This window comes from Cherax quadricarinatus, chromosome 7, assembly GCF_038502225.1.
Source record: "Cherax quadricarinatus isolate ZL_2023a chromosome 7, ASM3850222v1, whole genome shotgun sequence".
Taxonomy (NCBI): domain Eukaryota; kingdom Metazoa; phylum Arthropoda; class Malacostraca; order Decapoda; family Parastacidae; genus Cherax; species Cherax quadricarinatus.
Window position 1 is genome coordinate 6,923,935 of NC_091298.1, and position 18,146 is coordinate 6,942,080.

At 42.1% G+C, this 18,146-nt stretch overlaps 1 protein-coding gene across 4 annotated transcripts in view; it reads left to right on the plus strand.

Annotated features, from left to right (window-relative positions):
- Window positions 1-18,146, plus strand: part of LOC128686773 (anoctamin-10) — a 205,795-nt gene that overhangs the window by 154,597 nt on the left and 33,052 nt on the right. For 3 of the 4 annotated variants that reach the window (XM_053773819.2, XM_053773820.2, XM_053773821.2), the window contains 2 exons: window positions 6,915-7,000; window positions 9,969-10,129. In XM_053773819.2, the coding sequence (XP_053629794.2) occupies window positions 6,915-7,000; window positions 9,969-10,129 (247 nt within the window). The remainder of the gene's footprint in view (window positions 1-6,914; window positions 7,001-9,968; window positions 10,130-18,146) is intronic. The other variant, XM_070082246.1, reaches the window with a different exon arrangement.

The window sequence follows — 18,146 nt, forward strand, 5'->3', positions numbered from 1 at the left end:
TGAGGTTGCTGACCTCATCCACAAATGATGCTGCTGACCCCAGCAATGAATGGTGCTGCTGACCTAAGCAACAAATGATGATGCTGGTCTCATCAATGGATTATGCTGCTGACTTCACCTTTCTTATTGTCACTTTTGCCACTGTTATACTACTACCTTTACTGCTACTACTACTACCTCCTCTCGTTCAACTACTCCCGGCCCCGCTCCTCTCCCTCATGTATATATACTGGCTCCCTTCCCTTCGCGCTTTTGTGTGACTAGTTAATGGTCGGACCGAAACGTCCTCTTAAGTTTCAATCTCCTATGTGCGGGTTATTTTTTTCTTCAACGAATCATGCTACTTGCTTCACTAACGAGTGGCACTGCTGGCTTCACTAACGAGTGGCACTGCTGGCTTCACTACGAGTGGCACTGCTGGCTTCACTAACAGTGGCACTGCTGGCTTCACTAACAGTGGCACTGCTGGCTTCACTGATAGTGGCACTGCTGACTTCACTAACGAGTGGCACTGCTGGCTTCACTAACAAGTGGCAGTACTGGCTGCACTAACGAGTGGCACTCTTCGCTTCATCATCAAGAGCTGACCTCGACAACGAGTGGCACTGTTGGTTTCACCAACGCTTGTCACTGCTTACTCACCATTAACAAACTCTGGCGCTGCAATCATCAGCGACTCCAGCTCTCCACGCCAGTCATTGCGTGGAATTACTACAAATATTTGCACATAACCTTGCCCTGGGCGGCGGTGTGTAGCCCCCACAACACCCACCCACCCACCCACTCACACACCCACCCACCCACTCAACGCACTCCTCTCCTAATGAACTCATCCTACCTAGTTTTCTAGAATTTAGAACACCTAGTGAGGTTCCCTAGTAGGACACTCCCTGCCAGCTATATTCCAGATCGTCGCTAGCACACATTTAGGTCTCAGGCCAACCCATGAAAACACCTTATTTAATCGAGCTGCACCCGCGAACCACCCACACACCCGAGAACCACCCACACACCCGAGAGCCACCTACACACCCGCGAACCACCCACACACCCGCGAGGGCGGGTGATGTCCTTTATCTTAAATCCTCTAGATCCTGTTATTTATTCATCGCTTTTATCGAGAACAATTGTTGATATTATCAATATATATATATCAATATATATATATATATATATATATATATATATATATATATATATATATATATATATATATATATATCAATATATATATATATATATGTCGTGCCTAATAGGCAGAACTTGCGATCTTGGCTTAAATAGCAACGCTCATCTTGCCATATAGGACAAGTGAAAATTTGTGTATGCAATAATTTCGCCAAAATCATTCTGAACCTAACGAAAAAAATATATTTCATTGTGTTTGTTTAGTATTAATTTACTGTAAACAAATCTAAAATATATTTAGTTGAGTTAGGCTAAAATAAATTGTTCTTGTTATAATAAGGTTAGGTAAGTTTTCTAAGATTCTTTTGGAGCAAAATTAATATTTTTTACATTAACATTAATGAAAAAAATATATCTTTAAACGTATAAGAGAAAATTTTAGAAAGGACTTAATTTTAAATGAGTTCTTGCTAATTGACCAGTTTTACCTATTAGGCACGACATTATATGTATATATATATATATATATATATATATATATATATATATATATATATATATATATATATATATATATATATATATATATATATATATATATATATATATATATATATATATATATATATATATATATATATATATATATATATATATATATATATATATATATATACATATTGAAAGTTGAATAATTCATAAAAGTCCATAAGAATAAAATATTTACTCAAAAACAATGTTCTTTTTACCTCAAAACAAACTATCTAAATTTTAGTGAGCAATTTCGAGACTTCATTGAAAACGCTTGAAATAAAAATGGATCTCAATGCCTTAAAGCTCTATCTACAGTTTCTACACAGCGCGAAACGTGTTGCCGAGACATTCTTCTTGAACGTTTCCTCCACCCAGGTGAGGTCAGTAATTCACCTTCCACAAATCATATCCACAATTCGCCGTTATTGTCCATAAATCACGAGAACTTTAGTGGGGAAAACATCCCCGACCGTTTATGCGGAGGAAAGAGATGTCAGAGTCAGGGAAGTGGTCAGTAGGGAAAGGAGAGAGAGAAGTGGTGCACTTTAAGGTAGGAGAGGCTCTTACCCCTTGGACGCCAACCCCATTGTCTTATTACGGTGACGCAGCGTCTGGGGACACCTCAAGGGAGGTGGGGGGGGGGGGGAGTCCAGTATCAAGGGAACCGCGATGGGGGTCTAAGAGCAGCTGGACCGCGATGGGGAGTCCACTAGCACCAGTGACCCCGCGGTTAGGGGTCCAACAGAAGCAGGGACCCCTCCATAGGGGTCCACCCTGAACACTCCACCATTTTAGTGGTCCTTGGGATTATCACTATTATTATTATTATTATTATTATTATTATTATAATTATTATCCTGGGGAATGCAGCGGTGTATGACTTGTGGGTTAAGCACTTAGTTTTGATTATAATTATAGTAATAAGCATGGAGAGCACTAAACTCGTAGGGAATATGCAGCGCCTACGGGGGAGGTGAGGGTGGAAAGCATTCAGGGTTAATTCAAAGAAATGAAGCCCAGATCCAGTTCCCTAGATCAAGAGCCCCTCACCAGCATCAAGGAACCTCCCCTGAGGAGGAAGTCTTCTGGATAAGCAGGAAAAATACCTTACAAGGGAGAAAGAAAATTGGCTGAAGCTATTTTTAAGACACTTTAGTTTCCCCTCTTGAATATTATAACCAAACACACAATTTGTAGAGGAAAACACTTTAGGCGGCATTTCGGTCCGTCCTGGACCATTATCAGGTCACGATTTGTTAATGGTTCATGACCGAAACATCGTCCAAAATATAAGGTTATTTGCGATTTATTCCAGCCACGATATTGTGTTATACTTTTTATATAACGCATAAATTGTTCTCTGCAAGTCTAAAAGAGAATCTTCACAAAACTAGGATGATAGAGTTTAACATTACCTATATAGACAGGGAGCCAAGGCCGGGTCACCACTCTTGGAAAAGATCCGGACCGGGAGAGTACCGGCGAATAAAAAAAAAAAAATGTACCCAAAAGTAATAATAATAATAATATAATTTACTTGCTTGATTATAGAGTAGTGAGAAAGGAGAGGATAACAAAAGTAGAGTTAGAAAGGGCTGTGAGGAGTGCTTAAGGAAGTACCACCAACGTTTATGTGGTAAATCTGTTGCTGTATAAAAGGGTCACAGAGGGAGTCTGTGTCAAAGGTGGGAACGCAGCCTCGCCAAATCTAAGCGTTAAACAGTGAACGCTTTGAAACCGACGCAGTGCGACGCGCTGGAAAACGCACTTGTCATTAGAAAAGACGTGTTGGCCTCTAGACCAGACAAGGACGATGTAGAACACAGCATCAACAGCTCTGGAACTTCGTCAGCCAAGCATAATCTTGCACCTTTAAACTGGCAACGATGACATGTTATATGTAACACATTCACATAATGAGTAGCAATCAGCTGAGGTGGGGAAGTGTTTATTATTATTATTATTATTATTATTATTATTATTATTATTATTATTATTATTATTATTATTATTATTTACTTAACGAAGCTTTGAACCTGTGTGGGTCATTCATGGCGTGAAGTCTCGTTCATTCGTCCGCTAATCGTAGTCCTGTTAGTGTACGTTCAGCTCAATCGTAGACCTTTTACGAGCGGGCGCAATATCTCGCTGGATTAAAGTGAGTTCTGTGACCTGAATCTTTTTATACAGTTAAGAGGAGACGAAACTGCTGTCCGGTTACGCGTCACACAGTAGCTTTGATGCGTAAATATGCGTCACACAGCACTCTAATGCGTAAATATGCGCCACACAGCACTCTAATGCGTAAATATGCGTCACACAGCACTCTAATGCGTAAATATGCGTCACACAGCACTCTAATGCGTAAATATACGCCACACAGCAGCTCTGATGCGTAAATATGCGTCACACAGCAGCTCTGATGCGTAAATATGCGTCACACAGCGACACTAATGCGCGGGTTCACTGACGCTTGTGATGTTACGCACCGTGAGAGAAAAAATGCAAATCTTTTAGGAAAATCAAATCTCACCTTAATTTAAATATTAAATTCAAAAGAGGAACTCATTAACTAAGCATTAAGAAGGTTCTTGTCAGTGTGTGAGAGATCTTGTTTTTAATTGGTGTTCTTGAAACACTCTCAAGGTGGGAGAGATACTTTCTCAAGGTGGGAGTGATAATTTTTTAAGGTGGGAGTGCCGCATTCAAGTGGGAGTGCCACATTCTTATGGCGAGAGTGCTATGATAATCATCTGAGCGTGACTCACTTCAGTCTTGAGGAAAGTTGGTCATTTCTGTTGAAAGACATGTAGCCTCACTTCAGTCTTATCATATCAGTGCCTTTCAGTCTTATCATATCAGTGCCTCACTTCAGTCTTAACATATCAGTACCTCACTTCAGTCTTAACATATGCGAGACTAGTGAACCTAAGTACAGCCTTATAAAACCTGAACATACACTCCTCCGAAGCCCTGTACTGAACGCATGACAGGTACATTTTAGAGTATGCAGCACCAGAATGGAGCCTTGAGACTTGCTTGCCTCTTTTTCCTAAGCAAGGTCTATTGTAGATAAACATCTTATGATTACAAACCGAAAAATATAATTCACCTTGATTCACCAGTCGAGTGACTTTATATGCCTATCTATTTTAGCTAAAGACACTTTGGTAATGGAGTAAGCTGTCCAGATCTAGTTTTTAGTGGTCCTTTTTTTTCCCTGACGTTTGTCCTATAAATCTGAAAAAACCTTTTAGATTTATCTTTAATTTTCTTGCTACTTTAATTTTATAGTCGCGTTTAACCTTCCCTTTTTTTTTACCTCTCTTTTAAAATGTGGTTTACAAATACGTGAGGAAACAGAAGGGCATTTTTATTAGGAAACGTTTCTTTCCTGGGGTCCTCGATTACATTCTGACCACAATATAATCGATGTAATACCTGACTGCCAGTTTATCAAAACCGAGTGTAAAATAATCAACCCACAAATGATAATTGTTCGAAGACCAACGCTTGATTATTTATATAAAAGATAAATCATGCGAAACTCGTACAGAGCCCACACGAGTATTGATGTGTGCAGATCACCAGCACACGACACTGTCAACATAGTATATACGTGAGCAGGAAAACACTAGTCAAAAACTAAGTCTACACGCCACAGTGAGTACACACCAACAGGTAAGTGTTGGCGTGTGGTGTATTACGGATACCGTTACAATATCAACATGATGATGAGCCTCGCTCTCAGAGGCAAAGACAACAGTGCTGACTGTTGTAATGCAACAGTCCATACTGTACATTACGGCCAGAGTCTAAATCAACACACAGGATAGTGTATTGGCCACCAAGGCTCTCATTAAACAGAGCCCACATAATGGCATAGACTGCGGACACAAGGCAATGCTATGAAACTTCAAGTCTCTAAAATGACATTGTGCTATGTATTTGTGTGTGAGGCTATATTAATGGAGACAAAGCAAGCGCTCCTCGTCATCCCCTGCTGAGCATCAAAATGTCATCTGACTCTCTGAGCAAGTTTGGAGAGTAGGGAAATAAGGATGCTACATTTAATACCCCGTCTAGCCACTGTGTAGGCAGTTGAAGGTGACACCTGAACTGCCTACACAGTGGCTATGTTACAAATTAACATCGAGCCCTGCATATATTATAAAAGTTATAAATAATAGAGAGAATAACAGGAGTTATTACAACAATGGGTCTGCTGATTATTTCCGGCTGACAGGTAATGACGGATCACTTGCCACAACAACACAAACCTAAAATCAATATTTAATCATTAAACACTAAACAGGTACGTCACAGGTACATTTTTGTGTCCTCTTTCATCTGATATTATTAGTAGTGGTGTTCATCCGGCAGGTGTGTAATGTTCACCCAGCAGGTGTGTAGTGTTCACCCGGCAGATGTGTAATGTTCACCCAGTAGGTGTGTAGTGTTCACCCGGCAGGTGTGTAGTGTTCACCCAGCAGGTGTATCATATTCACCCAGCAGGTGTGTAGTGTTTACCCAGCAGGTGTGTGTTTCTCACCCCCAAAGTGAAAGTTACCAAGGGTTGACACAAGAGTGATGATATATTACACTATTTTCAAGTTGATGTAACGACTCACTCTGGCCGCAGAATATTGACAAACATTGCGCACATATTATTAAACTAATGATTAATATTTGCATGTCTAACACACACACACACTTTTCAACACGCTTCCCACCAAGGTATTGTGGCGAAAGAATGAAACATCTTTCACCATCATTCGTCCTATAGCTGTTTTATTCCAGATGTGTCAGCATATCAGTTTAAATGACTCACTAAACCCACATAATAATGTTGTAATTATAACCTTAATTTTTAAAAGAGATGGATCGGTAAACCAGTGGAAGGTCTCGGACAGATAACCAAAAACTCCTGCTAAGACTAAGACCCACGTCAGGAAACACTTGTCCTGTTTTCTGACAAACCTTCCTTAACCTAAACCCATATCCTCAATTATTACTATTATTATTATTATTATTAGTAGTAGTAGTAGTAGTAGTAGTAGTGAATATTTTAATGAAAAAGTGGGTGAGAGGGGTGCCTGGTGGAGGAAAGGAGGCACCAGTATCTGGGATAGGTAGCAACGACACTCTCTCTCTCGAGATAAGATTGCCAGTATTATGGAGGAGCTGGTGTTGTAGAGGAGCTCATATTGGCACCTCCTTCAACATGGATATTAAAACAGGTCTCTCCACAGCCAGCCGCCTCCTGCGTCGAAAGATCCCTCAGAGTGGTCACCTCATGCTGCCTAAGAGGATGTGGATGCAGACAGTTCCCACTCAGGTGAGTCCTCTTTCACCTGTACCTACTCAGGTGAGTTTCTGTCTCTGAACCTCTCCCCACCCATGATCCTCACTATCCACACAGGTGGATGTCCTTTCACCTCTACCCACACAAGTCCGTTCCAATTCACCGTTCGCCTTTTACAAATTTGTAACCATTTGCGTTTAAAAGGCACATTTGTAATTATAACACAAAACTCCGTACTTTTGCAACGAGAACATTGTACCTCTGTAGCAATAAATTTGCATATATGAATGAATAATTCTGTGCATTTACGTCCACACTGCCACACCTTTGCATTCACAAAATGGCACATTTTGTTCATAATTCTGTACCTTTGTATTAGTAATATTGTACCACTGCAGCAATAACATAGTACCTTTTGCAAAGGATGACTTTCATTACCTGCAACGTTACACCTACACAATGAGGTCACACGCATTTGTTCTAGCATCACCCTTGTAGCCACTCACACCTACTACCTGAGACAGATAAGCCTTTACACACCTGTCACATCAAACGTGTATGTAAGGGGGAGGGGTCAACCAAGTGTGTTATCTTTACTAATGCAGTTATGAAGGGCTCAAACGTGTTATCTTGTCTAGTGGAACAGATTTCAAAACACTGAATTTACAGGCTAAGAGCTGTTATCATATTACAGTTCATTTAAATCTGTTATCTTACCTCAGCAATCTCCGGAAGCCCAGCGATTAAGATATACTACCACTTCCCAGGATGCCACTTACAACAGTCAGCTAACCCTCCGGTACCTATTTACTTCTAGGTAAATAAGTGTGATAGGTACAAGCAGAGTTGACGATATCTCTCCACCCATCCCAGGATTGAACCCGAGCTTGTGTTATCAAATAAAGATAATGTTATATATGGTTATCAAACGTGTTATCAATTCATCGTTCATTGATAAATGCTCAAAGGTTTGAAATGCTCAAATGTTTACTGTCAATTTCAACGGCTTAAACAAGGCTATTTAGGGCGTCTCCATATGTACAAATATTTTAGAGGCCAGAAATGTCTGAAAGAATGAAGCCAGTTATGTCAGCAAGTGACAGAAAAGCCAGAACTGTGTCCGTCATTCATAGTGAAGTCAGAACTGTGCCAATCTTAAAAAAGCTACAGCTGTGTCTGTTATTCCTTCGTTGAAAGGCCAGAGTTGTTCTAGTTACCAGGAATCCATTACAAGTGTGGCGGTTCAATATTCATTCGTGAGCTTTTCTAAAGACAGGAAAAGACCCGAGATAACCACGGAGAGTCTTAAGATCCCCGAGAACCATCACACGAAAACACACCAAAAGCATTTCAGTCTAACTATGGAAAACTCTGATTACTTAAGTAAACACCGGAGAACTCTGGAAAAAAATATTTCATTATAAATACGGACACCAGCTTTGCGAAGTTATTTCTCTAAATGGCATAAATTATTATTGTGATTGTATTCAAGGGTCATGCAGTGTCTGGGAAATGGGAGCTTAACAGGTTTGATCCGAGAGGGTTGCATCAATCTCTGACACCAGGGTTCTTCCACCAGCATCAAGGCACCCGTCATCAAGAGGCATAAAGCGAGGAAAAAAACAGTTTAAAAACTCTTTTCGTGTGAACCAGGAACATTAAAACATCACACACTCAAGAGTCCGAGCCACTCGGAAACCACAAGAGTGTAATACTCTTAGAGTGGAGTGCCTTCAAATGCCACCACTCGAGGGGAGAGACACGAGTCCCTCCTTTGCCGAGGCAATGAGGCAGGAGGACCAGAATATTTACCAAATAAATTACCAAATCTCGCCGTTTTATGGTGAAAGAACGAGGGTAATTTACAAGGAATCAGGTTTACGTGCAGCTTCTTCGTTATCAGACCCAGCAGCATGGATTTACTATCACGTATTTTCAAAATTAATAATTGCAGTCGCTAGAATTATTAATTGCTGAAATACGCGTGTATATATATATATATATATATATATATATATATATATATATATATATATATATATATATATATATACACACACACAAAATTCGTGAACAAGCGTTTCAAGATGCAAAACCATGGGGGAAATAGAATGATAGCTCTAGGTCTTTCGTGTTGCAATCAATACATCATCAGGAGGTTGCACCGTTTCGAATAAGAAGAGGAGGTTCAGGTAAATACCATCACAGGAAGCACCTTTGCTTGAATGAGGTTGGAGGTAGGAAGTGTCCCCAGGTATACCAGTGCCCATAGCCAGAAAGACTGAATATTAGAAGACAGCCAGCCCACAAATAATGATATTAAAGTAGTAACCTAACGAGCGTAACATGGTAATTATCGAAAATTCTGTCAGACTGCGATATGATATACGACTTTACAAACCAAATATAGATATCACTGGCAATTATCTTAAGCTTTCAAGGTGCGGAAACTCCTAAGATAATTGCCAGTGATATTTATATTTGGTGTGTAACGTCATATATATCATACTGTAGTCTGGCCGATTATTATTATTATTATAATCAAAAAGAAGCGCTAAGCCAGTAGTCTGGCCGAATTTTTTGGCTATGGGTACTGGTATGCCTGGGGGCACTTCCTGCCTCCTGCCTCATTCCAGCAAAGGCGCTTGCTGTGATTGCATTTGCTTGGACCTCCTCCCCTTTTCTGCAACATTGTAAGCTCCTTATGTGTTGATTGTAACACGGAAGGCCGAGAACTATCATTCAACTCCTCCCGTGGTTCTATTGTATATATGTACTGTATATTATATATATGGCTTCGAGGAAATATTCCTTTCTTTTGCAGGCTGACTGAATATGCTGCTACCACTACTCTAATAAATTGACCTATATGTATAATTTATTATGCAATGTTGTGCTGAAGCTTGAGATATATATTGATGGTACAAAGATATATATTCTGTACATAAACTTACCAGATGCCAAGGTAATAGTCGTGTGTGTGTGTGTGTGTGTGTGACAGGACTGCGAGGTGGTGGTGGTGATGGCTGGAGGGACCAGAGAAACAACACTGCAGTGGCTGCTGGTGAGACTCAGGACCCGCCTGCCGGAGCTAACAATGTGTGTGAAGAACCACGCTGCCACCAACGCCTACGCTCTCTATCTCTCCGCCACCTACGACGGGTGAGACTATCTTTTTCCTGTTGTGACTTGACAATGATCCAGTTAGGGCCATTTAGTCACAAGTTTCCTCTGTCAAGCACGGGTTAATCATGAGTTATTCCAGACACGGTTTTGTGACTTCTTTTATTATTCCTTCTTTTTCCAGACTGTATTTGTTTCCGAGGTGAGATAGAATATGGCTGTCAAGTATAGAGACCAAGACACCTTCGCTTGATATACTTAAGGTGCATGACAGGCTTTATATGCCTCGCTTACTTTAAGTGATTAAGATCCAGCCACCGAAACGCCTAAGTGTGAGTGTCCTAAGAGAATGATTTGGTGATCATTTACCACCAGTTGTTGACAGTCTAACTTTCTTACTGCAAAAGACGTGAGCTGCAGATCGAGTTGTCATTGGGTCGGCGTTTCGCTCTTGGTAAACAAAACGTTGCCCTCCAACAAAGCTGTTTCTGCTGCTTTTTGCCTATGTCTAGTTTAATTAATGTTTCCAGTTCGTTTCTAAACCCACCTGTGAAGACCTACAAAAGTCTGTTAACAGTTTGTGTTTCTACCTTTTCGGTAACGACTGGTCTGAGTGGTCCAATGTGTTTTATGGTCTCTGTTACGTCTGGTCTGTGTGTGTCTTTCGATCTTTGCACCGACTCATCAGTAAGTGTTTTCTGGTCTGTGCAATATCTGGTCAATACTTCGAGTCTGTGTCGTCCCCCTAGCCTCCTGTCTCAGTTTCACGAACACTGTGGGAACTTCTGAAGCTCCGTCAGCTTCGATAGCCTCCGGGAACACAGTGAATTCGTGTCCATCCCGCTTTCAGGAGTTGCGTATCCCCACCGAGATACCCTCCAATGTCTGGGTTGTGAATGAGTCACAAGATGGTGGTCCTCACACGTCAGGTCGTCACTCCACATGTCAGGTTCTTACATACATGTCAGGTCCTCATCCTCTCACCCAGAACGGTGAGGCGGGCTGTGCTATTTTTACACTACCTCTTTGTTAAACTGAGAACTGTACCGGACTCCATTCATAGGAGCTGGCACCAGTTTATATATTTTCTTACTCTAAGTGCTCTCTCTCTCTCTCTCTCTCTCTCTCTCTCTCTCTCTCTCTCTCTCTCTCTCTCTCTCTCTCAAGAGATTATGTGATCTCTCGAGAGGAATTAGGAAGTTTGGGGAGACTGAAAAGATACACAATGGAGCCAGAATGGGTCTTGGTGTGTTTAAGAAAGTGGAAAATGAGGAAGAGGAAGAATATAAAGAATAGGAGGAGGAAGATGAGGTGAAGGAGGGCGTATTACGTACAGGGGGGTTGTGGGAAAATTAATGCCCAACACACTCACCGTCTTCCCCTACCACTGGTTCCTCCTGAGGGAGGTTGTCCTGTGTGCTTGTCTGTCCTTCCTACCATGTATCTCTGCCCCCACACGACCAGCACTGCCTTGGAGGATTTATTTGGTTCCACATCTATCAATGTACATTTTGGGGTCACACGACAATGGAATTTTGACGAATAGGGAAATATATCTGTTGGTACAAGAGAGAAATGGTACTCACTTTTTCTGTGAGATGTGCTCAGAAGACATTGGTTCCCCAAGTTATTTTTATAGGGAATCTACAAATGGCTTTAAAGAGTTATAAATTGTTAAGTAAAAGGACACAAGTGCAACTAATGCGGCATTAGTTGCACTTGTGTCCTTATTACCTAACATATCGTCGGTAATTCTACCAACATTATTACAGATATAAATTTGTACAGCGGTTTTGAGAGCAAATAGAGGACTCGTCAAGAACTAGGAGGTCAGGGTGATGATTCCCTGAATCGACAACAGGTACACGATAGGTAGAATAGCCCACGGCCCCCTGGATTTTTTAAATTTGTGGGCGTGTTGGAGTGGAGGCAGCCCAGCCAGTCACACACCACGCTGGGCATTATGCCAGGTATAAACATTATTAGTAATGCAGGCCGGGTTACCTCACGGACAAGACCCGAGCCGTTAATGATCAAACTGGAACTGCCCACCGGTGAGCCAGCAGAAGGCCTCGGTCATATGACCAAAATCTCCAGTTCGTGGGACCATCAGGAAACGTTTGACCCGTTTTCTGACGAATAAAACCCGACTACCATCATCATCAAGGGAGCGATAAGGAAGGAAATGGGTTGCTGGTTAGGGGGGTAATGGGATAAGAAAGGGGGGCTTAAGAGTCAAAGGGAGGGAGGAAGGGACGGTGGGTCGATGACCAAAGGGTTGATGGGATGGGAGGAGTGGAGGGTGGACGATCTGAAGAGCCCTCGCCGCTCCTTGATGACTTGTAAGAGAACTTCTGTAATCATTGTCTTTGTCAGAGTTATTAGGAGCACTCAAGATAGCGTCTGTTAACACTATGAGTCATGGTGTTATCACTGGTGTGGAGTAACAGATGGTGTTATCACTGGTTTGGAGTAACCAGACTCACGAAAGAGAAAAACGAATTCGTTCAACAACTATTTTTTTCTCTCTTCTCTTCAACCTCATCACTTTTTTGTCGTTACTTCCCTGCTTACGTTCCCCTCCTTCTTTAATCCATCCCTTAATCTTTCCTTTCATTCCCTCTTTCTTTCCCCCACCTTCTCTACATCTTTTCCTCCGCTAGAGAATGCAAACGACCGGAGCTCTGCCCGGTGTGAGAATTATCTGTGCCAGGACACAGATAATTCTCACACCAAAAAAAGCACCTTTGTAAACACACTCAGTGGGCGACGCATATTATCAACACACTCTAAGGAAGTTATTATTATCATTATTATTATTACTATTACTATTATGGGGGAGCGCTAAATCCATCCCCCAGTTTATTGGGGGGGGGGAAGGAATTCAGGGTCAGTTCAGGGAACTGGAGCACAGATCCAATTCCCTAGATCAAAAACCCCTAGCCAGCGTCAAGGTTCTTCCCTTGAGGGGGAAGTGCCTTCTTTCCTTTAGCTGAGGCAATGACATGCGCGCACAGAATTGCATGATTATACACACACACACACACACACACACACACACACACACACACACACACACACACACACACACACTAAATGTGTAACACGGAAAGCCATTTTTGAGAAGAGAATGCTAATGGGTTTTGACATAAAACCTATTGGTATAAACCCGTAGGGGGTCATGCAGCGAGTGGGAAATGGGATTCATCAGGTTTGATACATTGACGGGGAGGATCGGTCCAATTTCGTGAATCAAGACCCCCTCGGAAAGGGGCGGGGCCAAAGCATCTTCCCTTGATGATGGAAGAAAGTGCAACTCACACAGATCTTCAGAAACTTATAAATATGACTGAGGGGAAAAAACGAGGACATTGGAATGTGGAGTGATGATAGGAGGTGTTTTTACTCCGTGGAGGAAGGTGGAGTGATGCTAGGAGGTACTCTTACTCCATGGAGGAAGAGTTGTAATACTGGAATGATGGTAGGAGGTACTTTACACCCGTCGTTTAATTAACTCTTAGTAAATGTGATCACTTTCCGGGAGATACTGTGTGTCGGGCAGTCCAGAGGGCTGGTGTGTGGGGACTGCTGTGTGTTGTGCTGGGGCTGGGATGTTGCGACTGGTGTGGGGGCAGGCATTGAAGGGGAGACGGTAGTGAGGGCTCAGGGATGGTAGTAAGGGCCAAGGGACTGCAGTGAGGGCTCAGGGACGGTAGTGAGGGTCATTGCTTATACTGAAGGTTAAGGTTAACAAGGCTACGAAAATATCGCCCAAAGAATAAAAGCACCTAGAAAACAGTATGAAAATAATAGAAGCAGAGGGTTGGGGAGGATGAGGACAGGAGGGGAGCTCGTGAGGATGGAGGAGAGACTGGCGAGGATGTAGGTGGGAGAGATGAGAGGGGGAGGTATAGGGTGGTTGGGAGAAGCAAAAACCTGGTCCAGGTATTGATCTGAGTGCAGGTACCCTGCTTATTATACATTGAGTATCGGAGATTGCTTTATACGTGGCCAACCTCACTCCAGGACTTAATTTTACGGCGATGCGATGAACCAGTCTAGGTGTTTCCCCACGGCACGCCATCCTCACCTTCCCCTACGCACTCTTCTCCCTCCCCTCCCTGCCCATCACCCTTCTCCCACCACAAGCGCTACCTCCTGAGGACCTCCCTCCTCATCCCCAGCCTCCGGCACAGTCAGGGAAGAATGCGTGACAGTATCCACATTGTCCTACTGAAGTCTCCCACCTCAGCTCGGCAGATTTCATTACTTCATATATGCAACTCACGCTGTGTGAGTGGGGTAAGACAGAGTAACATAGCTAGCCTTCGTTCCCATCATGTAACTGTAATACAGAGCGAGGTAGTGGCACAGTTAGATAGTGAGAACACTGTCACAGCGTTGGCCAGCAGCACATGTCGGTTATATGACATATATATGATGACTTGCTGAAACTACCTTCTTCTATCCTCTACTCAACTCTCCATCAAGTGGTTTTCTACCAGTGTTATAAGTGGTTTAGGGGATTATTTTCCCCAGGTAAACTCCAGTGCCTGGTCTTAGACCAGGCCTCCTAGGATGGAAATAACACACTGCAGAATTAGGAACTATTAAGAAGCGCATAGGAAACTAAGAGGTACGTGTATCTTAAATGCGAGCAGTACTGAACCACATGTCGAAAACTTTGAAGACATTTTGGAAAATTATTGGCGAACTCAGAAAATTATATTACGTACACAAAATTCGTTCCTAGCGAGGAGCAGCTTCAAGGAAGAGCAGCTTAGGGTGAGTGCGTGGCCTCTGGTTCCATAATGTTGCAGCTCAAAACAGCTGATGTTGTGATGTACTGCGTCAGAGGCTTTTCTTAGTTCAAAGTGATCTACTGAATAATAGTTGTTACCGTGAGATTATTATTATTATTATTATTATTATTATTTCTTTCAACACACCGGCCATATCCCACCAAGGCGGAGTGGCCCAAAAAAAAAAAAAAAAAAACGAAAGTTTCTCTTTTAAATTTAGTAATTTATACGGGAGAAGGGGTTACTAGCCCCTTGCTCCCGGCATTTTAGTCGCCTCTTACAACACGCATGGCTTACGAAGGAAGAATTCTGTTCCACTTCCCCATGGAGATAAGAGGAAATAAACAAGAACAAGAACTAGAAAGAAAATAGAAGAATACCCAGAGGGGCGTGTATATATATATATGCTTGTACATGTATGTGTAGTGTGACCTGTATGACCCACAAGGGTCATACAGCGCTGCTATCTGAGATGAATAAACTGAGTCAAGTACATAATTCTATCGACTGGTTGACTACCTCGCCAGCTTAGTCTGCCTGGGACAAGCTTCACAGGCCTCAGTCATCCATGTTAAATTTTAAATGTTTAATGATTGCTTAGTTTCATGTGTTCTGTTAGAAAAGGCTAATATACGTAAGTGTTAACAGTTAAAAATGAGGTCGGACAACAAATTGAGTAAATTAAAGTTATTGTTGGTACACAACATGAGAAAATGAGCGCATATTAAGTCAGTAATTTAAGGAGAACAGGGCCATACAAGAGGGGATACTCACAGTTGACAGATAGTAGGTGAGGTGGTTTAGGTGGGACACGGTAGGTAGATAAGTAGGTAAAGTTGATCCACACTTTCCTGCTGAGTCACAAGTAAACATAGAAACCAAGTGAAGAACGAAAACAAAAAATAGAGTTTTCCCGAGCTACCTAGTTGACACCTTGAAGGGCACTGATGCAGGAACATAGATGGCGCTGACGTGCGCTCATACTGGGAAACCTATCTCTCTTCAAGGCAAGCTATTAGACATAGCCGTATGACCCTTGTGGGTTTTGGGCTTGGTTTTGATTTTAATAATAATAATATGACTTAACTAATCTAAATGGTTCACGAAATCGTAATGGCAGGATTGCAAACAAGCCGCGGTACGGGTGGGGTTAGAACCCATGGCGAGTGAGTCGTAAAACTCCAGGCCAATGCGTAAGCCACTGGGCCAGCTGACTACAATAAGATTCATTGTATACAATAAGATTAATTGCTACAATTCAGTGCATTCAAGGCATATCCCCCCCCCATCCCTTTACACTGACATACACACATACACATGCGTGGAAAAGGGATAGATTTCGGTAGTCATGCTCACTGAGAGGCACAATTATTATCTCTCGATCTCTCCCACCAGCTCAGTGGTCTCCATAAGGTCATAGCTTGCAAAGAATCTTCAACCGTGACCTGATATTTGCATTAACCTTTCCTCCACTTACCTAAGGTGTGGATTATGGTTTGGTAATTGTCAGTAATTGAGCATAAAGTCGTCTATCAACTACATGAGGATCATTAATATTTTATATCAAGCTCACCACGGATCAAGAATACTTTGATCCGTAAAATAGTGATTAAAGTAAGTGTATGTACACTGAGAGACACCTTTCTCGGTGTATGTACTGTGTCTGTGTGTAATGGACTGAGTCGGGTCTTTGATTATCGTGAGTGAGACGTTGCCAGGTCTTGCAGCTATGATTGCTTAAGAGGAGCCTGAGTTTCCCTGTCTCTTAATATAATATTTACTTTTCCACTATAATCTACCTTGTCCATAATTACTATCGCACTTGCTTTATCTGCTTTCGTAAGGTGAAGTCCAGGATCTTTCCTTAATTCATGGTATAACTTAATAAATCTATGAGCTTTGCTCACACCTCTGCAACACAATTGTCCTCAAAGATTTGTTAAGTTATACCATGAATTCAGGAAAGTTCCTGGACTTCACCTTACGAAAGGAGATAAAGCTAGTGCAATAGTAATTATGGACAAGGTAGATTATAGGGGAAAATAATACATTATTAGAAGACAAGGGAACTGACGTGCCGCTTAACACCCGCACATGATTAGGACATAATCAAATAAAAATGAATTCTTCCTTAATTAAACTGGAGACACAGTGATGGGCAGTTTAGAAAACCTTAGTTGGTCGGATATGTTCCGCCGGCCATATTTTGCGTACCCCATTTTACCCATGGACGTCCTTGCTATCACAACTGACACTTGCCGCCGCTCACTGGTCACTTGGGCCCCTGTCTTGGATTGTCACTTAAGCCCTCCTGTCACAGGCATGTCACAAGCATGTCACAGACATATACCTGGAGAACGGGATGACTGACCACTGGTCTTCTCGGTCATCTTCCCGGTCCTCGTTATCTTCCTACAAGTTGCCTAAATTTTTGGCTCTCGCAGTAAAATGGATAAAAAGATAAATATTGCACAGGGAGAGAATAAAATGCCTTTACAATAAAAATCCATTCACAGAAATAGCCTTCCATTCCACCAGTCTTTTTTTCTTCCATGCTCCATGAATAACCATCCCTTATTATTATTTTTTATTGATTCGCCTTTTCCAAAACCAGTACGAAATTTCCCGTTCCATCGGTCATTCGCTTTTCATAGAAGCTGAAATACATTTTTTCGGGTTCATCGTAATTTTTTAGGGCCGAGCAGAACCCTGATTACGGTGTGAACTATGGGATAAATGGCTTAGGGATATTTAAAATAAATCGAAAGTAATTTTCGGGGAAAGAGGGGCGATGTGGGCTACTTTTAAATCAAACCCGTGTGGGTTGCACCAAACCCGTGTGGGTTACACCAAACCAGAGCTAGTTAAGGCTCGAGCCTCCGTCCATTGAAGACGAAATTGATACGTTGCTTCACTGTAAGTGGAGGGAAAAAATCCTACAACGAGAAAATGCATTTGGTTTAACGAGGTTCCGCCATTCCTCCCCCCCCCCTTTACATTAGATATGCAATAGGAAGAAGGAACGAGAAGGAGAGGATAAGGAGCAGCAGCATCAGTAGGAGGGCCATCATCCCAGATGCGTCAAATTTAAACCTTCCCACGCGTGCCGGCGCATAAATGGCTGTCTTTCAGGGCCAGGCGGACGTTGAAATGTCACATGCGGACCGGCGTTTAAATGTCCAAGGCTCGCCGATGTGAAGTGTGCCCAAGTTTAAAATTGTTATGTTTACATATTTTAGACTAGCATAAGTGGT